Raw genomic sequence first — 26,058 nt, forward strand, 5'->3', positions numbered from 1 at the left:
CATGGGCCTTCATGGCTGGCTAATTATGTATTTTTAGTAGAGACGGGGTTTCTCCACGTTGGTCAGGCTGGTCTTGAACTCCCAATCTCAGGTGATCCACCCGCTCCTCAGCCTCCCACAGTGTTGGGATTATAGGCATGAGCCACCGCACCCGGCATCTTTCATACTTTTTATACTTTATTTTTCTAGATGAAAGATCATATATCATAAGGTGTTGTCCATGACATCGAAATTTCTCTTCCTCATTAAATGTTGAGGAAGAAAAATTAGCATTCTGCTTTTAATTTATCCTGATAAGTTGTAAAAAATTCTTAAATACTATTTTTTAATCCAGAAAATATATCTCATGGTCTAATTTGAGTTAAATACAAAAAATGTAGATGTTGCTATGGAAGACTATTTTGATTAATGTTGAAAACACTCATATACAAAAATATTCTATAAAAATTAGAATTATGGTAAAATCTCATCTCTAATCTGCCTATACTCTATTTTAAAAAAATTTAAAGTACTTGTTGGCTCCCAAAAGATATAATGTTCTTCCTAAAATTATAGAGTTAATATACTTGGATTTAATATCTACATTAATTGCCATAATATTTCCTGAATCATTTACTTATTTGTAAATTCTGAATTGATTTTGTGCATAATGTCTATGGCTTTAAAGGTCAGCAATAATTAGCCACTTTCACTTCAACTGACAGTGGAATCAAGGCCATGCCCAGAGTTAAACTGTCAACTGTCTGCACTTCACTGAAGTGCCTAATTAAAGGGAAAAGGATGTGTGTTGGAGAGGGTCTGCTGTCCAAACAAGGTGCTCTACCAAAAGGAAAGATGCATTTATTCTCTCTTTCTCTCTCAGTCTCCCTCAATCCTCCCATTCTCCCTCCACGCCCTCCCTTCCTTCCTCCCTCTTCTCTTCCCCCCGCTGCCCCCCCGCCCCCCGCACCTTATTTCTTTTTATTTTTTCATCTAAGTCATCTCTGGTAGCCAAGCTCTGTGCTCTGAAGGCTGATTCCTTTTCTAGTGTTCACACATACAACTTTTCCAGTAACGACTCTGTATAGAATTTCAACAAACAAAGCTTTTCAGGAAATTTTTACTCCAAGTTAAAACAAGAATGCTGACCTGTATTTACAGAGTATCTAGGTAGTCATAATGAATTCCATTGACTCTCCTTGGTCATAATTACTGACAATGCTGTTCTGGTTAGATACGATGTCAACCAGTGTGATTTGCAGAAATGACATGGAAATAGAGATTTAGCTATTTACTCTTAAAAAACAGAGAGTGGGATAAAGAGCTGATTTTAGAAGCCAAACTTAGGTTTGTCTTTACTTTCTGGTAAACTCAGTCAGATTCTGTTCCCTCTCAGGTCAGATTCAACTCCTCCTCAGTGTTCTCATGCTCCATTCTCCCGGGTGTTATGGAGAGGTTAAAAGGAAACTTAGAGGGCATCCTGACTCCAAGTTCAGAGATGGAGGGAATTTGGTCCTTACCATCTTGTCTTGACATCTGCAGTATAAAAGTCTTACTGGCTAGTCGTTGAATATCAAGGGGCTCTCCCCATCACATTTCATGTAGCCCCAAAGGGGCACAGCAGAACATCCTTAAGGCTTTCTAAATTCTAGTGAAAAGTCACTAAAGTAGCTGAGATAGGACAGGAATTTAGGAGGAAGTTTAAGTCTTGGGTAAAGTGTGTGTTTTCTGTCTGTTGCCACCACCAGCTGAGGAAAACTTCATTTATTCTTTCTTGGTTATTAACACTGGCTAGGCAAGTTTTCTTCAAAAACTATGGTTTATATCAGAACAATAGAATCAAAACAGTAAAATATCTGAAAAAAGAGTATGTTGAAAAAACTAGACGAACTTTCTTTTCCTTGCATTCAGGGTATAGCAACCCCACCCAGCGTGCAGTGAGCTTAGAAAGCTTTAGCACTGGAAATTAGGTGAGGGTAATGGAGTGAGGTGACCTGGGTTAATATGGCAAACTATCAGCCTATTGTACCTGATGAGGAAAACCTAGCATTAGCTCTAATTTGTGATTTTGTGGGCAAGTTCAAATTTTACATAATGAATAAAGACATCACTTTAAAACTCATATCTTACCTTGGACATTTTGAGATGAAAAATTATGATTACTTTGAGATATCTCTATATTTCTGAGTGAAATAGTGTTCAGGAGATAGAAAGGAATGGGTCAGGTAAGAAAATCATAACTGTCCATTCCTTCTCATGTAGGCCTTTAAGTCACGAGTATATTAATTAGTTGAAATCAACATCACAGCTATCTGAAAGACCATTATTTCAATTAAAGTTCACAATGAACATTCCAAAGGAAAACAATTTTTGGCTACTCTGTCATTATGAACTATTCATGCCTCTGCCTTCTTCCATAAATGCAGATGAAGAAGAATTGACTGAACATGACATTGGATTCATTTATGCAAGTTCAAACACCTGACATGCAAAAAAAATCAAGGCAAATACCCACTCACTGTGTCAAGAATTACCCCCTGGGGTACCCCATACCCCATGATTATTAAATCATGTGTAATGTATCTTAAGCACTGTTTGCTTAACTCGTGACAAACAGTCTTCAAAATGGCCTGCCTACAGGGTCATTCAGAGTTAACATTTTAATAATTCACACACATGCATATACATATATATGTATACTTACATATATATGTAGAGAATACATATATACACACATATACGGTGGTGGGAGGGGAGCGGAATACTATCTTAAACGGTTAAGCAGGAGGTTGCTTCCTAGGGATCACTCCTTGCAATTAGAAATATTTCTATTGTTAATAGTTTTCCTTTCTCTCTCAAGGTTATGGGGTGTGTCTCAATACAAATTAATAAACTTTAGGCTTTTCCAGTGTTTTCTGGCTTTTTCACAACTCCCAGGTGCCTATTAATGCATCCTCAACATACATGTCCCCCAGTCTGGCATTAGTAAACCACCTTGATTGCATCTCAGCATTCTATACATTTCAGGTCATATGATGGAGGATTGGGGACTGGGGTGGGTATAAGGCATGACGTCATTAGATACAGTGTTGTACAGATGGAAATAGCAAAAGAATGACAATGGTGTTTCTAAGCATAGCTGTCTACATGGTTTATTTGAGTTCTGACTTTTCAATTTAGGAAAATTATTGACCCAGATTATAATGATCACTTCCTCTCAATTACATGATACTTTCAAAATACCCATTAGTTCAGTTTGTTTACTGACTTGGTAATGTTTTCAAATTGAATAAAATTAAAATTGAAGATTTTCTCAATAATATGCCTTACTTAATATTATTGTGTGTTTTCTCCTCAGAAATAATCCTTTTATACTGAACTCATGATTATCTTCTGAGAGAGAGTATGGTGAAAATACTTCATGTTAGTGCATATTGAATTGTCGTTGACTCAATTCAGTGGTTATGTGAAAGTAAATAATCTTTATTTATTCTGACAAAGCAGGAAATGATGAAGTGTTTAGTGTACTCAGTGAATTACACTTTTTCCTCGTAGAGCAGGTATGAACCAGCAACCAAGTGACAAAGTGATAAGGCAATAAAGTCTTTCTCCCATCTGAAACTGCTGTCTTCACCCAGTAACTTTCAAGTAAGGAGGCAGGCTGAATTAACTGGAGACTTTTAAACTCCTTCTGAGTTAGATTTTTACATAGCTGCTTTATTATTTAATTAAAAGTTGTGATTATCCAAGATACCAGACATTTCAATAATTCTATATATTATATAATATGTAATATATAATGTATAATATGTAATACTTTTAATATATAATGCATAATAGGTATATACATACACACAAACACTAAATCATCTCATAAATTGCACATTTTATTTTCTAATGAGTATTTACTGAATATCTCTGATATTCCTGATACTGTTCTAGATGCTAAAGAACAGTGATGAACAATACAAGCAAGGCCCCTATTTGCATGGAGCTACCATTCTAGTGGAGTTAGAAAACGAATAAAGTAATTGAATTGGGATGTTTCCTGGGAAGTTCTCCTGTTACCTTGGATTTTCAAATGAAGTCACAAACCTGAGAATTATCTATAGATAATTATATTTCTTATATATAAAGAAATATAACACATATATTTGTGTTATGAAAGTGGTTGCTGTGCCATTTATTTAAGACTCTCTAAATATAGTATTCAGAGTATATCTAGCTGATACAGCAAATAAACCCTAAATTTGCAATGGCTAAACACAGTAAAAGTTTTTAACAATTGTAACATTCTAGTGAATGTGTCCCTGGTTGGTGGGTGGCATACTCCCTGTTGTGATTCAGGGAGCCAGGGTTGTTCCATCTTGTGATTCCTTCCTTTTTAGGGACTCAGAGGTCCCTACATGTAGCTGGAGAAAAAGAAAGCAGAGAGAAGAGAATTTCCAGTAGTTTTAATGGCCTTGACATACAGGTGACACCCCACTTTCACTCACATACAATTGGAGAAAACTAGTGACACAGCTAAGCCCAGGTGAAAGAGGCTCTGGGAAATGGAATCTCTAGTTGGACAGCCACTTCCAAGTGACATCTTCATGTCATGAAAGGGGAACTTAGGATTTTAGTGGAGAGATATTGCAGGATCTGGCCAGCAGCCCACAATGCAATGGAGCTCTCTCTTTGTTCCCAGGTGGATTGGCAGGTTAAGAAATAATAGACACACACAAGACAGTGAAAGCTGAGTCCAGGGGGGTCACCACCTTCTGGTCCAGTGGTGCCAACAATGCACTGGATATGCCAGCATTTTATTAAGTTTAGTGAGGGCGGGGGTAGGTTAGTGAGGGATTTAGGGTCATTTGATTATGAGGTGAGATGATCACATGGGGATGAAGTAATTCTTTAACATAACATCCATATGCAGAAGTACAGTATACAGAGATAAGAATTTACAATATAGTGTGTGCATCAGTAATTTCTAACAGAGCCTTAAAATAGAAACACAGTATTTCCATAACCTATGATTAGCAAAATATTAATCAGCAGTAACAGTTACAGCAAAAGCTGGTTACAAACAATCCATAGAAACAGGACGTGAAGCTAGACAACCGGTTAGACTAGAAATTCTCAGAAGGGAGTATGCCTTAACCCTGAAGAGGCCTAGAAGAGCAGTGGCAAGATGAGGGCATTTATAGCCCTATCTTATCCATATGGACAGGTGCCCCCCATGCATCCGTTTATAGGCTCTCCACGAGGGTTGCATTCCATTCCCAGAGCTATGAACATCTGCTTTTCTGGGATAGGAATCCTGGTGATGTGAAACCTCCCTGACTGCACATCCATTCATAGGCTCTCTGCAGGGAGAAGCACATCACGTGCTGTTGGCTCATTCTGGCAGTCCAACCTGGCATTGTCTTTACACAATCCTGCATGCAATTTTGTATTTACAATAATCAGGAGCATTTCATCTTTTATTCCATAGCAATAGTTTCAGGGGGTCTCCCTACAGAGAGATGATGTTTCTGGCACATCAAGGGAGGGGAGAAATCTTTAGCCCATCACCCATTTACAGCTCATATCTGTGGTGGCCAGAACAAAAAGACAGTGGGAGTGTCTTCTTTAAGGAGAGGAAGCTGACAGTTTAATGCCCCTGGCTCTTGGTGAGTTCCTACCAACAGAATGGACCACAGAGAGAGGGAAGGTGGTTAGAGTGAGAGCAAGATGCACTTTCATCGGCACAATTCAAGATGTAGTGGACGAAAGTGAATTTGACGTAATGAAATAAGGCTAGGCTTGAGCTTATTTGAAAGGACCCAGCCCAAGAAACATTCTTCTAGGGTGAGAAGACTCCTGGGGATAATTCAAGATAGAAGAAGGCAAAAGGAACCTATATACTCACCTGGATAAGATCAGGTAGCACCAATTAAGTAAGTGGGTATTGTTCTTCTACCTGTCATCCCATTTCATCCTGCAACCTGAAAGAGCCAGCCACATCAGCACCATGATCATAGGAGAGGAAGCTGGAGCAGAGGGTTGAAAAGAGCAGGCCATGTTTACCTCCTTCCTCACAAGCAGTGTGCAAAATTCCCAGACAGGCCTGAGGGTGAGGATGAGGTGCCAGAAAGGGAGGATCAGGAGCAGACTTCAATTGCATGTGAGAAGAAAGTGTTGATTGATTTGAGATTTCTATAAATACCTCAAAGTTAGACTCTTCTGGCACTGGGAGCCACCTTGAGATAATAATAGGGCTGGAGGAAGGCAGCTCCTTCAGGGGTTTGGATAGCAGTAGTGAGAGACTTTTCAGATTGCACTCCACTAAGGTTAGTCTATCCGGTGTACCTGTTATAATGACAATAGATGACTGAGGTAAATTTAGACAGTGATAATTCTATGAACAAAAATATTCCAGGGTAACATTGAGGGTGGCTTGAAGACTGTGGCAATGCACCCAACTAGAGAGACTAATGGTGCAGAAGCCCTCAGAACAAAATGAGCTCGGTGGGAAGGGACACAACAAGAAGGAGCATAAGCAGTCCAGAAGCAGGGAAGAGGTAGAGAGGCCACAGCTGGACAGGAAAGATTGCAGGAGTGATGGGGTGGGAGTTGGGCTGTTACTTGTGATTAGAGTTTTTGAGGTGTTTGCAGGGCCAGATCTCCTGGGGCCTCAAAAGGCAAGAAGAAAGATTTTAGTCTATGTGCATTTAGCCAATAGAGGGTGTAAACGAAATGAATGACCTGATTTAATTTATGTTTTTAAACTTCTCCGTAAGTTCCTTCCATTGTAAAAAAATAAACATATAACTTATATATATGTGCTAGGTGCAGCGGCTCACACCTATAATCCCAGCACTTTGGGAGGTGGGTGGATCATGAGATCAGGAGGTTGAGACCATCCTGGCTTATACGGTGAAACCCCGTCTCTACTGAAAATACAAAAAAATTAGCCGGGCGTGGTGGTGGGCGCCAATAGTCCCAGCTACTCAGGAGGCTGAGGCAGGAGAATGGTGTGAACCCAGGAGGCAGAGCTTGCAGTGAGCCGAGATCGCGCCACTGCACTCCAGCCTGGGCGACAGAGCGAGACACCATTTCAAAAAATAAAAAAATAAAAATAAAAATAAAATAATATGTATGTGTATACATATATATACATAAATGCTGAAAATATCTAATATTTGTTTTAAAAGTGTGTAGGTATTCGAACTTCCTCTGAAAATCTTTATAATTTGCAAAATTCAATACAACTGTTTTTATATATTTAAAAAGAGTATTCCACTTCTACATGAGTGGTTAAGTGTTTTAATTATTTTCAATTTCAGCATTGTGAATGTCTTTTCTGTTTTAAAATTTTTACTTGTATTTCATGGGATTAAATATGCATTATTTAGTCCTCTTACAAAGGAGTCTGAGAAATGGAAGCAATTTCTTTAAACAGCCATTATGTTTGCTACCATATTCTTAAGTACAAGCCAGAAAAAATATTGGATACCTTATAAAAGAATGCTTTCTATCATTAAACCTAAAAGAGCCCATGTGAAGATGAAAGAAAGCTTTAGAAGTCATCATGTAATGTTCAGCCATTACTGTTTTACTTGAGTTTCAAAAAAAAAAAATCAGTCAAAACTGATTTATGTTTAATTCTGAACACAAATTAACTTTAAAAGCCTACTCATGAAAGTGGAGGAATATGCCATTTGCAAAACAGACACCAGCCAAGTATTTCAAACGTTTTTATAGATAAAGTATTCACAGAATTCAATGGACTGTGTACTTCTCATTTAGTAAGAGTTCTTTATAAAATGAAATGGAATATGAGGTGGCAAGATAACTTAGCCAAAACAATTAATATTGTTTTAAATATAATTTTAATGTTTTATTTTGTATGTTATTTTCTCAAAATGGCTATGCATTTCTGTAATCATACAGATAACCTAAGAAAGTTGTTTCAAGAATAAACATGAGTTTTGATCATCTTATAAAATGAGAGATAACAAAAATTTCTTCTCTTTAACTTACTGAACATATCAAATACTTTAAAGATGTAATTTTACAACCTTAAGAAATATTGATATTTAGAAAAGCAATCTTCCCTGAAATTTTGAAGATATTTTGTCAGGTGGATATTTAAAATACAAATTATTCATTATGTTTAAGGTGTCATTTAAGTTTTTCTGTTTAAACCTAGAAGAAAATAATATCCAAACAATAATGAAATTTAGAAATCATTTTCGTAATATTATAGTTACATTTGAGATACTTTCTACCATACTAGAAATATAGTACAGTTAATTAGAAACTTAAAGCTTTTGACTGTAGTGAAACATTTATTTCTGTTGAGTCTTGCTATTGTCAAAACTCCAAATAATGAGATTCCAGAGATTTTCAAGAGATTGCAGTACTGGTAACTCTAAGCATTCAACGATTGCTCTCTGGAAGGCTGCTCTGTGAAGGATTTTGAGGATGTGTCCAGACCTACTGAATAAGAGTGAAGTGATCAGTCAATAGTATTTGTCATGGATGTTGCAAGGATGCCAAGGAGGAGCTGTGATTTAAGTGCTCCATAGACACCATCCATATTTCCCACTCGTAAGATCTGGCCAACTGTAGAATGTTATGACACTTTGGTAGCACGAGGGCATGGTCTCGTTAGATAGGTTGTAGTTTACACAGAAAATAGTAGGTTTAATGTGATTTTGTTCCATTTTGTTTTCAAGACTTATGTATGTAATAAGACCTCAGGTAGTTCTATATTCCAATATTTATTCCTCTTTAGACCAGAATCTAAATCTAAATCTAATGTGTAGGTCTCAACATGTGAGTGGGTCAAAACTAGCATTATTTTTTTCAGGAAATAGAATAGAATAAAAGGTAGTAGAGAGTATCAGAAAATATTACATGTGGTAAATGCAGGGATTGTTTTGTAAAACTTTTGTGATATATATATGTGAACCATATTGTGATATAAAACAAATTATTCTGGGTTGTGGTTCAAACATTTTGAAACTCAGTGGTTTAGATTCTAGCATTTTTACTTCTATGACAGGCTATAGCATTCTGTTGAACGGACTCTGTTCTTCTCTGAATAATGTCTGAGTAGTAGACCAGGACAAATGTCTAGGCCAAATGTGTCATTTCCATATTCTGTCTTAAGCCCTGAGCAAAATCTCTAGGCTCATATTGGGTTGATAGTATTTGTTACCTTGGCATACCCTTTTTTCTAGTTGTTCTTATTTTTGACCATTGGAAACTTATTTGGAGGCCAAGTCCTGTATCAACTTTATAAAATATGCCAGGTTACCCAGGAAATTAGTCACTGGTCAGTATTTTATGTTTTACACTTTTATTTTTCCTTCTTTATAATTATAAGCATTGAATATTTTGCTGTAGATGTTTAAATGCCCACTTATTTTAAGAATTCATAATTCTAATATCTCCTGAAACCACTGTAGAAGACTATTTTTTCATTGCATTTATAATCAACATTGATTTCTAATAAGTGATATCTGCTCTAATCTAATTGTTACTTTGTATATATGCTTGGTTTCCATCTTTCTTCACCAGACGTTGTTCACCACACTAAATGTTGTTTCCATTCCTCTAAAATGTAGCATTCCTCCAACTCATTTATTTATTAGAGGTGATCAGGCAAATATTCTCAGCTAGGTCCTCTGAAACAGCCATAGACAAAGCTGTAATATCTACCTTGAAGATATGTTCCCAGAAGCTTAGTAAGAATTTTTTGTCACCCCTGTAAAGTGATTTGATAAATTTCATAACAGCTCCATGTTCTAAAGTACGTTTATTACCAAGCTTTGATTTATAATTGAAATGCTCAACCTTCTCCATTTCTTTAGGTTAAAACATTTAGGCAACTGGAATTTGTTAAAATTGAGATGCGTCCTGTCTACTAATTATCTTTACTACATTTTCTTTAATTATAGCTTTTGACGTAGTGGAGATCATGGCTGAAATGGGGTGCATTACAAGTCATTAGCCAGGATGGGTCAGTATGAGGATCAGGAAATATCTTAGAACTTAAAGAGTGCCTTCCAGAGCTAAGACAGTGTACCTTGGGGGAAGGACAGGACAAACAAGAACAGAAGGAAGAAATCTAAACAGAAAGATGTATCATCAACATAATTTGACTTTTTAGTTTAGATTGTCCCTACTACTTGATGCAAAGGTACGTTGTTACTTTAAGTGTTTCCTTTGAATCAGCAGCAGCAGCATCATGTGGAAACTTTCTAGAAATATAAATTTCAGACCCCATCCCAGATCTACTGAATCTCTGGGAGGGAGAAGGGGTGTGGGGGAGAGGTTGATAAAAGTCTGTCTTTTAGCAGACTCTGCTGGTTATTCTTAAGTGTGATAAAGTTTGAGTACCATTCCTAGAGTAAACACTGAAAAATGGACCTCATAGAAATAATGATACCAGGCCGGGCGCGGTGGCTCACGCCTGTAATCCCAGCACTTTGGGAGGCCGAGGCGGGCGGATCACAAGGTCAGGAGATCGAGACCACGGTGAAACCCCGTCTCTACTAAAAAAAATACAAAAAATTAGCCGGGCGCGGTGGCGGGCGCCTGTAGTCCCAGCTACTCAGGAGGCTGAGGCAGGAGAATGGCGTGAACCCAGGAGGCGGAGCTTGCAGTGAGCCGAGATCGCGCCACTGCACTCCAGCCTGGGCGACAGAGCGAGACTCCGTCTCAAAAAAAAAAAAAAAAAAAAAAAGAAATAATGATACCAGTGAAAAATATATTTTAAATGTAATTTTACAAATAGTTTTCATCCATTTAGTTACATGGATCTCTGTGTAGTATTTGCTGTTGAAAAAAATAAGGTTACAATTTATCAAGGCTAATGAAAGAAAACATGTAAGAGATTCAAAGCTAGTGAGATGTATTCAACAGTGTATCAAGGAAAAAAACAAAACAAATGGCCTTATATTATGTAATAATTTCCTTTACATTTCCTTTCACAGTATAATGACTCCATGCTGACACTAAAAGGTGATTACATATTTGTTGTATAATTCTAGGACAGCACTTGCATTGAAATACCTCTCTCTAATCCAAAAGATAGAGCTCTTCACTTAGATGTGCAGTTAACGAGTGCTGCCCTTAATGGTGATAATGAAATTATCCTGAGTCCACTACAGTGCACCAAATATATTGTATGGTATTCTCCAGCAACTACAGGCTATAGCAATGAAAGGTATGGTTTCAGTGTGGCATTATATTTTATTGTTGAACCTTAGAAATTAACCTTTAAATTTTACTTTTTCTTACACGATAATCATTAAAATTACACTTGCTCATAGTTTTAATTTTGTTTAATACTAGTCCCTGAAAAAATGTACTGATTTAATTGGAGTTAGTTTTTGCTTGCTTCAGTGCAAAAATAGTAGTTATCAGAATATCAAATTAAATAATTTCTACATTTCTCCTTTTACCCCCTTTCACTTCACTTTTTACTAAGTAAACCTTTATGGATGCAAAAGCTGAACCAAATGAAAACAATTGCATGAGGACTAGGGATTAAACTTTCAATTTTGTTGATGAAAATTCATGTATTTTGCTTCTTAATTAAATACAAATAATTCACTTGGAGGACATAGAGGAATTAAAGTAATTAATTACAGTCATAATGTCCTACAATAAATATCTTGAACTTATTTCTGCTAACTGAAATTTTGCATCCTTTGACCAGTCTCTCCTCAAAGTTGGTGTCCCCTCCGCCTCCCAGCCCCTGGTAACAATAATCATTATACTCTCTGCTTCTGCGTTCAATTTTTTTTTTTTATTGTTATGCTTTAACTTCTAGGGCACATGTGCACAACGTGCAGGTTTGTTACATATGTATACATGTGCCATGTTGATGTGCTGCTCCCATTAACTCGTCATTTACATTAGGTATATCTCCTAATGCTACTCCCTCCCTCCCCGCTCCCCACAATAGTTCAATTTTTTAAAATTCAACATATAAGTGAAATCTGTCTTTCTGTGCCTGGCCTGGCTTATTTTATTTAATGTAACATCCTTTAGAATAACTCTTATTGGTGCTTCAAGTACAGTTTCCTACAATAGAAACCAGTAATTGTTATTTTAGCGAATCAGTAAATAAATGAATACATCTGTGAAATTTTAAAGGATAAAAATTATTATTCTGTGAAGCATGAAAATACGAATATCACATATTATAAAAGACACTATTTTGAAAAAATTACCATTAGAAATATGGGCTGATCTTTTTGCCCCAATGTGATTGCACAGGCTTTGTGAACATATACTGAATCTTGAATTTTCTTTATCAGCATACATTAAAAAAAATTTTGGCTAATACTTACTGTCTGCCTACTCTGCTATCATCTTTGGGGCATGTATTTTACATACATAAAATTCTCACAGCAACTGTAAGAGGTAAGAGTGATTCCTCCTATTTTATAAATGAGAAAATGACTTTTTCAAAACTGCACAAGTAAAAGATGACAGAGCTGAGATACCATCCCAGTTATCTTTTTTTTTTTTTTTTTTTTTTTTCTTTTGAGACAGAGTCTCACTCTGTCACCTGGGCTGGAGTGCAGTGACGTGATCTCAGCTCACTGCAACCTCTGCCTCCCAGGTTCAAGCGATTCTCCTGCCTCAGCCTCCCGAGTAGCCGGGATTACAGGCGACCGCCACTTCACCCAGCTAATTTTTTGTGTTTTAATGGAGATAGGGTTCCACCATATTGGCCAGGCTGGTCTCGAACTCCTGACCTCATGATTCGCCTGCCTCAGCCTCCCAAAGTGCTGGGATTACAGGTGTGAGCCACCATGTCCGGCCCCCAGTTATACTTTTTTAGACTGTCACAAGCTCCGCTTCCCTGGTAGTTGAGGATGTGCTGATCATAAAGGAAGTTCTCTAGAGCTATATGTCACTTGATAGCATTCACATGAAAATGCACATGCATTCAACTAAAACTAAATTTGACGTAACCACAGTTAAAAAGCAGGGCTTTTACTCTTCCACCTTCTGCAAGACATTTAAACTACTCATGTTTAAACATTTTTATTGATCCAGCAGGCGTTTATTAAACAGATATTAATGACAACACTGCTTTTCTTGAATAATGAAGTGATTTTCTCAACCAAAACTGAAGAATTAAAAATACATCTACAAATAGAGTAGTACATGTTACAGAGCAGTTGTCAAATGTTGTATTTAAAACCAACTATTTATACTAGTTTGGGGTATACTTCTTCTGCTAAATTTATTACACAAACTAAAACTGCTGACAAAATTTTGTGTATTTCTCTCCACCAGCATTATTTTTCAGCCTGAAATGGCTGAAGAGTTCTGGTATTTACTGAAATTAACTATTGAATTACCAAAACCAACCATAATTCCAGAAATACAGTGCGACCTTGGCAAGTAAGTTCTACTTAATAGATAAAGTTATTGCTTGCAAGAAAAATAGTTAATCTATTACAATATTGTTATAATGCATTCAGTTTCTAAAAAGAAAAATAAATATCTCTTTAGTCATTGATTTTTTTTTTCCTAGGGAAGGTTTGATATGTAAACTACATTTTGGAAAACTTGTCAAAGAAAAACAAATCAGGACTTAGCAAGGAAAGAGTTTTATTCAAAAGGATTATTACAAGGGATAAAAAGAGACCATTGCAATAGGGAAAGACTCCCATTAGAAGTCTACAAGGGTCTGCAAAATCAAACAGAAAAAAGTTTGTCTTTTATAAAGTAAAGGAAGGACAAGCAGATATAGACAGAATCTTTGGAGGGAAAGCTGCACAAGCAAGGGACAATGGCCAGTGATGTCTAACAGGAAAAGGGTTTTACTGTGGTCAGCTAATTCCCAGGAGAAGCTGAGAAAGGGTCATGTTACTTTGTGTGTCTGCATGCTTGTGTAGGCTTAGGGACAAGCAGAGTTCAGGGGCTGGTGGGAAGGAGAGAAACCTGGCAAAAGTTTCCTCAAGGCAAAGGAGAGGTAAGCAATGAATAACTGTGAACATTTGGTCAGTGGGTTAATGCCATGATCCCTTGAGATATGACCATTCCTATTTAGATAGTTGAGTTCCTACTGTTTATCAAGTTTGGTGCTGGTAAATAGGGATAAAAAAGGCATAATCCCTACTTTTAAAGAGTATACACCCTAATGAGCAAATTAGTGCCTCTTAACTAATTTCTGTCCCTTGTCACATCAAAAGAGTGTTGCATTCTTCCAGTACATGCTCTTTAGCCACAACAATGACATTTGAAATTTTTTTCTTATAGTAGCATAGATATCTAGTATGAAAATATTTTATTCCTATTTTTCTAAGGTATTGTGTATGAGAAAACTTGGGAAATTGGTAATATACGAAGCAGATGCTTACCAAAAAATGATGAGAAATCTGTCATGATTTTTAGTATATTTTATTCATTATAATTAATGAAGTTTTGGTTATTTTCATTGAATTTCTTCATATGTCGCTGGTGAAAGAACAAATTCATGATTTACAGAGACTTGTTAAATTTGTAGTCTAGAATCATAAAACTGACATATAATGTTCTTTTTAAGGTGAATCATTTTATGCATATAGTTTATATAAAAACAAGAAAATGGTGATTTATATGAACTATATAATTTGAATTTATGAACTGAATTCTGCTCAGCACATATTACCTAATTTTCCTCTGTCACAGGGCCATAACATTGTGAAAAATAATATATGTATGGTGATTATTCCATTCTTTTTATTACAGATTTGATACCTAAATATTTTAATCTTAATTACTCTATATTGTTAGCAAGAAACAGTAAAGAGATATGAAAAACTGTACATAGATAAAATTATGTTATTATGTTATACTTTGACATTACAAACAAATGAAGATGACAAGTTGGATGCTGTACATTCAAAACCATTAGAATTGATAGTTGAGAATTATGAACACTCATTTATTATTTGCTTAGAGCATAAATAGTCACATATTTTGGGCATTTACTCATCATCAATTCGGATCTTGTTAATGTTATGAATGAAAACTTTGTGCCTTTATTACTCTATTATTACAACTAGACTGTGTTAGCTTTTTTGGCTGGATTTAGCATTTATAAAACAATAAGTAAACATTATTCCTAAAACTGGAATATATTCTAATATCTAATATGGGATAACATTAGCTCTCAAAAATAGAGAGCCAAAGATTATTTAATTTAGTAAAATGTCGTTAGTTCATACATAATTATTTTGATTTTGAAACTAAAAGAAGTCATTATATTAGCTTCCTAGGGTTGCCATAACAAGCACCATAAACTGGGTGGCTTAAGACCACAAAACATGTATTGTCTCACAGTTCTGAAGGCTAGAAGTTTAAAATCAAGGGTTCACTATGACCATGCTCCTTCTGAAACCTGTAAGGGATAATTCTTTGTCTCTTTTAGCTTCTATTTCTTCTTCTTCTTCTTCTTCTTTTTTTTTTTTTCATGTTTTAGAGACAGGGTCTTGCTCTGTCACTGAGGCTGGAGTGCAGTGGCGCAATCATGGCTCACTGCAGCCTCAAACTCCTGAGCTATGCAATCCTTCTGCCTCAGCCTCCCAAGTAGCTAGGGCTACAGGCAAGCCACCATGCCTGGCTATTTTCAAAATTTTTTGTAGAGACAGAGTCTTGCTGTGTTGCTCAGGCTTGTCTTGAACTCCTGGCCTCAAGTGACCCTCCAGACTCAGCTTCCCAAAGCACTGAGATTACAGGCATGAGCAACTGTGTCTGGTCTCTTTTAGCTTCTTGTGCTTGCCAGCATCCTTTGGCTTTCTGTGACTTGTAGATACATCACTCTGATCTCTACTTCAACTGTTATATGGCCATCTTCTGTGTATCTTCACATGATTCTATTTACAAAGACACGAGTCATACTGGATGAAGGGCCTGTCTCACTCCAATAAGACATTATCTTAACTAGTTATATATGCAGTGACTCTATTTCCAGATAATATCACATTCTGAAGTACTAGGAATTAAGACTTCAATACATCTTATGGGGTGGCATATTTTAATTCTAGGGGTCATCAAGTTTATGGAATTAACACTAAATAAGTTTATGAATACCAGCAACTTTACTAGCTTTTTTTTTTTTTTTTTCTCCCAGGCATGTTACTCAGATCATTCCCTTAGTTAATCGTACACATGAAACCTTAAAATTGCAAGCAACAAACAGTAATCCTGAAAATTTTGTCCTGGATATTAACAGAAAATCACAAGTAAGTAAATTCAGAGAGCCATGAAATTTATTGCTGCTAAAGTATTTTCCAATTCTGATTTGGGGACACTGGTGGAGTATTATCACTTGAATTACTAAGGATTTAAATTTCTAAAATTTAAGAATTGAATTTTATACGCCCAGCATGGTGTCTCATGCCTGTAATCCCAGCACTTTGGGAGGCCAAGGCAGGCAGATCACTTGAGGCCAGGAGTTTGAGACCAGCCTGGCCAACATGGCGAAACCCCATCACTACTAAAAATACAAAAATTAGCCAGACGTGGTGTCACGTGCCTGTAATCCCAGCTACATGGGAGGCTGAGGAATGAGAATCGCTTGAACCCAGCCTAGGCAACAGAGCGAGACTCTGTCTCCAAAAATAACTTTTTTAAAAAAAGAATTTATTTTATATACTTCTCCCCTTGAATTTTAATTTATCAACAAAACAATATCATGTTAATATAAGTTTTTTAAATTATATATGCTAGAGTCATGCTCATGATGACTTCATTCTAATAAATTGGTTGTGTTTTCCTTCTCACCATTTTAGTAATCAGTTTTTGTAACAGTTTCCAATATTATCATTATTAACTCTATTGTCATTATATGTTATCAGGGCTCCAAGAGACCAGTTGTTTTCTAGCCTTTCCTGAGTTCTTGCCCATCCCCCATTCCTCACCCCTGACACAGACACACGCTTTCAGACAGTGCTGACAACTCTACCCCTCTCTGCTTCTTTCTCTGCCCAACTTTCTCATTCTTAGATCCTGGCAGAGGCTAGGTCCAGTCAATGATACTAAATCACTCTTCTGCTTCCTGCAAGTTACAAAATAAGATCCTAAGGTTTAGCATGACTATCTCTGTTTCTAAAGCATAGGACACCATTTATTTGCAGTGAGTGTCACACTTTCAGGTAACCATCAAAATGATAATTACAGTAGACTGTTTTTATCACCGGACTTCAAAGTAAATCATGAAGCCCTGCTAGTAGATATAGTATTTAAATAACGGCTTTTACTATTTGTTGTTTAATGATTAACAAATCTACACTTTGATTTATTTATATCTTAACATCTGTCTCTTGTCAGTTACTGATTGCCAACGTATGTAATGATATGAAAGTAGTTCTTAGCTATCATAATATGTCAAATTAGAAATCACTAATTACTATATTGCTAAAATTGGTGTATATGCTTTAATCTTAAAAAGAGTGTATTAAAATGTACACACATTATTGTATCATTCAATACATTTTTCCATAAATTATATAAAGTCTGATATTCAGGATATAATTTACATATTACTGAAATTCCTCATTAGATAGTGGTGTTTTTGTATCCTTTACATATCTACTTTTAGAGAACAATCTAATCTGCGGTCCAAGGGAAAATAAATGTAATATATTGCACATCCAAACTTACATTACATAATCAAGAATATAAACTCTGTTTTAACATTTCCAGCCATTGCTTTGTAGTCCATTAATTCTTCTATTCATTTATCAAACATTATTGATCACTGAATATGCAATTAACTCTAATATTAGAAAACAACTCAAAAAGTTATTTATGAGAAAAATACTATCACATTTTAGAAAGCAAATAGGAACACACATTAGTTGTAATGATAATAAATGAAAAATATAGAGAGAGAAACATCTATATATTTATATCTATGGAGAGAATAAACTATTTTTCCAAATTTTCTAAGTTGAAGGACTATATAAAATACAATTTTACTTATTTTTGCTAAGTCTGACAGTGAAATTAGTAACCCTAAAGTGTATATTAACTGATAGTCCTGAAACATTCAAGATATCAGAGAGAGAGCCAGCCTGAGATAAAAATATTAGATGTAGATAAACCACAATTGTATAATAAACAGGTGACTCCGTTCTAAATATAAAATTAAATTTGCATTTGCATTTTGTAGATAATTATCACAGTTTATTGGGCATCAACAGCTGTATTCTAAAAGGATTGAAAGATACTACTTAACTGTAATTTTGCCTTTTCAGAGTTTTTCTGGCAAAATGTATTAGTGTAAAATAGTAGACTTCCTTTTCGTACATGTGCCACTCATGCTATCATTTTGTAAGTGTTTATCTTCAAATTAAATTATTTCCAGTGTAGCATTTTGATTATGTAATATACTCAAGCCCTTATTATATTGTGATAGAGTCACTGGGTTCTTTCACGGTCTCTAAAGAAGTAACTTGAACTAATACCGTACAGACGCAAATTATCCTAGCAGGTCACACGCTGAATGTGTACAAGATAGGAGGAAGAGGAAAATTTCCTTGCACATTAAAGAAGCATGTCTTACACCTTTGCTTAGAAACAGTTCTTTTCTTTTGATATTACCAAAGCAACAAATTAAGTTACCGGTGGTTTGACATGTACCTTGGGATGGCAATATGCTATGGGATCTTACATAAAATGTGTATGTCTTTTATTGAAGGTTCAAACTCAGCTTAAAAAATTAACCCTGACTTCCTTTTACAGAATGAGTCCTCCATGTGGTGATTTTCTTGGATAAGAACATGATGTGATCACCCCTGAACACTCTTTAACACGGGCCCTTTGAACAGTGTTCCAGGAGCAGGCACACTGAGAACAGATAATGTGTGCAAGGCAACACATTAATCACACAAACATCGACCCTGCATATACCTAGTACACAAATATACCAGCTCAAACCAAATGGGTATTAATTTTTGTTCCTCTTTTCCTTTTTCCATTTACACAGCTGATCATATCTCCTCACTCCACCACAGACTTACCTGTTCTCTTTTATCCTTCTGCACTTGGAAGAACTGATCATCAAGCTTGCATCAACTTCTCCTGTGCTCAGGTATGATAGAGTATTCTCGGACCAAGCCACGTTAATGAAATTTCAAATCAATATATAAATAAATATAATTCATCATTCATTCAATTATCCTATTTTGCAAGTAAAACAAGTTAATTATAAGTTAATTAGTTAAATGATTTTTGTAAAATACAATATGCATTGTGTATATGCAGACATCTGAAGAAGGTTATTTTTAAATACATAGATCAGTGGAATGAAGAGAAATATATACCCAGATTTAAAACACAGATATTTTAATGTACATGGCAAATCACTGGCATTTATGTTAATTTTCTAACTTGAGTTTTACTACTCAACTTTCCATAAGCTTACATATAAAATATAGAGTGCAATTTGTAAATATTTGTTATTTTTTTCCACTGCATTTTATCTGAACAGTGTTCCGAAGTATTAATTTTTAAAAACAATAGTTTATCACTTTTTGACAATCTCTAAATGTATCCCATGTCATTCTAAGAATAATCCCAGTTCATTCTCACCATAGTCCTATAATGGAAGTACTGTTATCAATCCTATTTTATGCATCAGGAATCTGAGACACAGAGAAATTCAAATCAGGCAACTAGTAAAAGGTTAAGGTATGACCTGAATCCAGGATAATCTGGTTTCAGCTCATCTTTATATCTACTTTTCACAGCTACTTAGTTAGCAAAGTGATTGTAACTCTCTTACTGCCAATTAAAATTTTATGTAAAATTTTACATTTATATTATTTTTACTTCTTCAAATGTTCATGGGGAGGAAAGCAAATGGAGGAAAGTACTTTATATCTTAGAAGACATCAAGGAGCTTACAGAACCCTGATATCTGAGGTGCAGTGGAATCAAATATAATACAAGGGTCTCCATGTCAGTACAGGGCCTATGGGTAACTGAAGTATCTTCGTTTCCAAAAATTTTTTTGATTTATTTTTAGAAAATTTGTTTTGAGGCTGTTAAATTGTCTAAATATTGTAATGACCAGTTAACACATGACCTGAGACAAATACTATAGAAATATGCTTCTTTTTCAAAAATATTAAAGGAGACAAACAGTAATCCTCTCACACAGAAGAAAATGTATAATGGACATTATTTTCTTTCAGACAAGTAATTTTAACGAGGCTGTTCTTTTAAGCGATTGCTACATAGCAGGATTAGAACCCCTTCATCATAATTACTGGAGACAATTTTTTTGCTTGTATTTCTAGTGGAAAGCATATCTATTCAAGGACAGTCTTAGAACTCAGTAGGGAGATAATCAGTTCTGGAGCTTAATAGCTTTAAAAAATCCTAGCCTAGAAGTTGAATGCTAAATTCTTCATCAAACACAAAAAGGCTCAAACAAGAAAATAATCCGTTCAAACCTTCTATGAGTTAGTTGAACACTGATGGTTAATTTCAGTCACTCTGAATATCTCCTTCCAACTTGTAGCAAATCTATAAGGATTCAGCTATGATTAGACTTCAATCAATAATTCATGCTTTCAGCTACCAGGTCTAGACCTCCTCAACCTTTTCAATACATTGCTGTAACCTTGATGATTTTTCTTGCCCTATTTATCATTGAATCATTTACGTCTTCCTCTTTTATTTAATTCATCCAGTTGACATCTTTTGCAAGAAAAACTACTTCATAAACTTTTGAAAATGTGGTATGCATTATGTATGAACAGGCATCTAAAGAATATGTTTTTTTAAAATAAACTTTAGAGTTTATTTTTTTGAGTTTGGAATAACTTTTTACCATTAGGGAAATAGCCATATAGATTTCCATCCCTCTCTTGATTTAACTGATTAAATCTATCTAAACTGACACACACAGCTGATTAGCTGATTAATCTAAAGCCGACTAATGGCTGTTCTTACAGGGTAAGCTTTATTTCTGATGGTACTTCTTTGCTGGATTGAGGGAAATAGCTATGGTTCATTATCTGCTTCATCTGCTTCTGGTTTCAATTCATGTGAAAAGCTCTGCATTGTAAAAAATCTAACCATTCAGTTACGGTTAGGGTTTGGGTTAAGTTCAAATTGTTTGTGCAGATTTTGAATCCTGTGATTAATTTGGTCAGGACATCACAGCTGCAAATATCATGAACTTATATTTTATGCAACCAGAGTCTCTAAATTAAATTACATTACTACATAACAGAATAAGTGGAGCACTAGTAAGCAGCAAATGTGGTAAATTATAACTTCTCTTTGGTTTCAAAGATTATGTTCTGAGATTTTCTTTCTTAGTTTTCAGATGCTTCCTTTTCATTTTCAAATAGGTGCCTTGTATATTTCATTCATACTTGATTGTATGGTTTGTTTCATCTAAAGGTCAGAATAGCAAACATTAAGGAAGAAGTTATAAAATCAGAGTGGTTTTACAATCCAGCATGAGTCTATGATCTTTGTAGCCTGTGGCTATGGAAAGTTCTGATTATTCTTAACACGTTTTAATTTGCTGATGCTTGAACTCTGATGCTTGACTTTAGTCAGTCAATTTTGTGAAATCAAGTTAGGACATTATTATTGAAAATACAGTGAATTTACATTATGCTAGTCAAATCTGTGACTAATAGTAATATAGTCATTTGAAGATAATATCCAGATGAAATTTTCCTTTAATTCTCTCTACTAAGGAGGCAGGGTTTTATGAGTTTGCTTTCACTACTTCTCCTTATTTGAAGTAATCTTAAAGCAAGCTTCCCTCTTTTTATTGGAATTTAAGCTTGGAAACATCTATACAGTTTGAGATATTATAAAGTAGGACATTGTTTGTGATCCTTTTATTCATCTGCAACATTAGCAAAGTGTTTGTTGCAGAAGTTTAAGAGACCCTAGAACTGAGTCACAGTCTACTGTACTTTGGAGGGACTTTTATCCTAAACTACAAAGAGATTTTCAAACGGAGCTTTATGTGCTTACGAAACTTAGATAAAAATAATAACCACATTCAATCTCCTTCACATAAATTTTTATTCATTTATCCATATCATGCAATAAGAGATAATGCACTGGGCTCGATGATGGGGATAAATAATATGGCATGCAGTTGTATGTTTTTCCTTTTATTGGAGCTTCAATCTGTGCCTCATCTTCTTTGCCTTAATGTGGTAGCTATCTGAATTTCATTTGAAATTCACCCAAAGAGTTTGGAAACTACATGCAGCGTTTGGTACCAAGTTTGTTTAAAAAAAAACTTGAACAGAAGTGCCAGATTTTCCATTGAACTTTCTATTTTATGTTGCTATAATAACTTTATGTGCATTGAAATATTTTGATATTTGAATATTGCACTTTTGCCCTCTTCTGCCTCAATGTAAAAATACATAGAATTATTTTTCCATATAATTAAAAGGAATTTGGAAAAGAAAGGAAAAATAAAGCAATGCTTTTTAGCAACAAAACTTTTCTTATCTGTCCAGATTTTTATATGCATTATACTTATTAAGTATTGCAAATAAAGTATATGCAGTTAGGACACATATGTTATAAATAATTATCTTCAAACAGTTTACAGAATGGAAATTCTACTTATCTGGAGTAGGACTATTTCCCCAGCCTCTAGACACAGAAAGAATAATCACACGCATTGGTCTTCAGTCATCTATTGTTATACCTTTCAAAAATCCCACAACGGAAGATGTCCTCATTGATATCACACTGACAAGTAAGTTGTTTTTCTGATATTTTACATGTTATTTTATAGGTATTTATCAGACTTATTTTATCATAGAATCAAAACATTTTAGAACAAATGAATACTCTAGAAATCTGTAGAGCAAATTATAAAAGAGAAAACAAGATTTGAGAGATGCAGTATTTTGGCTGAAATCACAGCTCATAATGGTACAGAATCAGAATTAGATATCTATTTAACAAATCAAGTTCTTCCAATTTGATCTGTAAACCCAAATATGTAAATTAGTAGATCTGTAAGATTCTTATGATATTTTTCAAATATGCCAATGCTTATTCCTCAAAACTTTATAGAAATTCTGATATTGTGATTTTGTTTCATTTTTACATTTTCTTAATAAAGAGACAACATATTTGGAATAAATTTTGGCTTCAACTAGTCTTGTCCTTTTTTTATGCCATGTTGAGGGTGCGTGTTTTTAATTAGATTATTTGAAGAGTTTGATCACTTTATATTAAACAAATAAATAATGTGAGTCTGAATTAAAAATTAACTCAGCATGAATTTTTTGAAACACGTTTTCAATCTAATATCAAGCATTACCAATTTATCTTTTCAACTATTATTACTACTTCTACTCAAAATATTATTAGTGCAATTATTGGGTTAAAGTTATATATTTTGTGATTTTTTATATGCATGACCAACTTACTCTCCAGAATGTTTATACCTTTGCAATTCATGCTGCAATTAGGAGTATAATATAGACATTACCTATTTTCCAGAACTGTGTAAGCCCTGGGTAATAACATTGTCTTTAATCTCCATTAATCTGATTGAAAGAACATTATATTTTATCATCATTGCAAATTTTTGATTGATGTTGAAGCTGAACATGTCATTTAACTGTTGCACTTTGGTGCTTTTCCATCATTTCTTCATCTTCTTGGATTGAAATAATTTTAAATATTAAGAAAGTAATTTCATCTCATGTAAAATTCCCTTATAAGAATTTTGACTGTGATCAGGAGAGGCATGTGGTGTTTAATAAATGTTGACTGCAAGCTCAAGGAAATTAGTATTTTAAGATGGAAAAGACTTGAGCATATGTATAAGCAGAAGGGAGAAGCCAGGGTGGAGCAGGAGTTAAAGATATAAATGATGTAAGGTTTAACTGATAGGCTAAGGGTCTAGGAGGGTTGGAATCAGAGCAGAGGTAAAGAAAGAACTGAACAGGAGAGGATTTCTTCCTCGGGTGGGGGTAAAATAAAACAAATATGGATGTCAATAAATTGGTAGGTAGTGGAAGGGCTTTGGAATTAGGAGCAGTCATATATTTACATTTTTATCTGCTGAGGAAAAGAGATATAGTAGAGAATTTGAAGAGTGGAGTGGTGGTTTGAAATAACTGTTAGAGAAAAAGGAACATGGAACTGACAAAATTAAATATAAAAGTTATTGTGTTTGGCTGGGATTTAAATCATAAATTTAGATATGCACCAAAAAATATGTCTTTGTGATATTTATACCAATTGTAGGGCACAGAATTTCTAGAATGTGAGCACACAAGACATATCAATGGATCTTTCCAGGGAATGGAATTATTCAGGATAGGTGCAGCCAAATTACTTTATAACTATGAGCATGTTAATAAAAACAAATTTGGATTAAGATTTTAACATTAAAAATAAATTTTAAAATAATGTAACTTTCTAATTTTCTAACATTGCTATACATTTCTTTCTGCTATGTAACAATTAAACATAGTAAGCTTGACAATTAAAAATTGATCAGTCTTTTGCAGTTCAAAACAGTCTCTTTTAAGTAAACTCACTCTCTCGGGCAAATGTTCAGGCTTTGTTTCTCCCGCTTCTTCCTTAAACCTGAGGAGATGTGAGACAAAGGAAGATTCACAGACCTTTGATGTCTTATTTCTCTTTCTCTGTCTCCCTATCCTATGTGAAAAAGAACATCTTTCCCCTTTGTTGGTGATGGCATCTCCCTTTCTGCTATATTCTTATCCTTCTCCCTTTTGTGGGTTTTTTTAATGCATTATCTACGTATCTACTTGTGCTTATAGTCGTTGGTGGCTAAGCCTCACAATTTGATCTACAGAAAAACAGGGTCTACAGAAAAACATGACTGATGAGAAGAATTAAAATATTTAATATATATGCAAAATATACTCATTAAAAGTAGAGATTAATACTGTATTAGTTCATTTTTGCACTGCTATAAAGAAATACCAAGACTTGGTAATTTATAAAGGAAAGAGGTTTAATTGACTCACAGTTCTTCATGACTGGGGAGGCCTCAGGAAACTTACAATCATAATGGAAAAAAAAAACAGGCATATGTTAACATGGCGGCAGGGGAGAGAGATCAAGTGTGTAGGAGGAAATATCAAACACTTATAAAACCATCAGATCTCATACAAATTCACTCACTCTCATGAGAACAGCATGGGATAAACCACCCCATAATCCAGTCAGTTCCCATAAGATTCCTCCCTTAACACCTGGGGATTACAATTTAAGATGAAATTTGGGTGGTGGGGACACAAAGCTAGACCATATCAAATACCTTCTCATTTAAATATTTGTAAATGTCTTTAAATTATTTCATGATAGCAGTAGGCAATCTCATTTTGGCTTTTAAAAGAAGATGTAAATTTTCTTACAGATTCTACAGAACTTTAAAAAATTTCTTAGGCAAGTTGATAACAAGACTCATCTCACCAAATGGTTCCTTGCTGGTGTGAGGAACCTCACAGCATTTCAGATCCTGCATCCTGCATTCCTCATTTCTCTCTCTCTCTCTCTCCCCCTCCCTCCTCATTAGCTGCAAATCCTGGAATGATTTCTTCCCCTTATGGATAGCATGGCAACTTGTACATAGCTTGATTTAAATATTTGTCACACTCATTGTAGCTAATATTTGTTAATCCCACAATATTTGTGAGATCTTTGCAGGCATGATCTATTAGTAACTTGAGCAAATAAGACAGAGCAGGCTTTTGATGCTTGTCTGCTGAATGACTGGACCATAAATAAAATACCCAAATTTCTAAAACTTAGAGATAACACAGTAGAAACTAAGTACCAAAGATCTTTGGAATATCAAAAGGCATTATTTCTGGGAGAAGTATAAAAATAGAAATAGCCAAGATATTAGCAGGAGAAAAGAGAGAGAATTGGGCAACCCGGAAGTTTGATAGTCAGTCTGAAATTCTGAAAATGCTGCCTTCTTAGAAAAAGTAGTGAATTTGAAGATCTTTATATATTTTATGTATTTCTAACTCCGTCTGTGTAGTGATAGAAGAAAAATTTAAGCCGAATTAAGTTTAACAGAGTTTAATTGAGCAA

General features: G+C 34.9%; 1 protein-coding gene across 1 annotated transcript in view; it reads left to right on the plus strand.

Moving 5' to 3' along the window:
• CFAP47 (cilia and flagella associated protein 47) overlaps nt 1-26,058 on the plus strand; it is a 427,534-nt gene that overhangs the window by 311,005 nt on the left and 90,471 nt on the right. The window contains exons 52-56 of the mRNA XM_015127166.3: nt 11,010-11,185; nt 13,276-13,383; nt 16,100-16,211; nt 18,959-19,063; nt 22,567-22,723. Of these exons, the coding sequence (XP_014982652.3) occupies nt 11,010-11,185; nt 13,276-13,383; nt 16,100-16,211; nt 18,959-19,063; nt 22,567-22,723 (658 nt within the window). The remainder of the gene's footprint in view (nt 1-11,009; nt 11,186-13,275; nt 13,384-16,099; nt 16,212-18,958; nt 19,064-22,566; nt 22,724-26,058) is intronic.

Source organism: Macaca mulatta, chromosome X, assembly GCF_049350105.2.
Source record: "Macaca mulatta isolate MMU2019108-1 chromosome X, T2T-MMU8v2.0, whole genome shotgun sequence".
NCBI classification, from domain to species: domain Eukaryota; kingdom Metazoa; phylum Chordata; class Mammalia; order Primates; family Cercopithecidae; genus Macaca; species Macaca mulatta.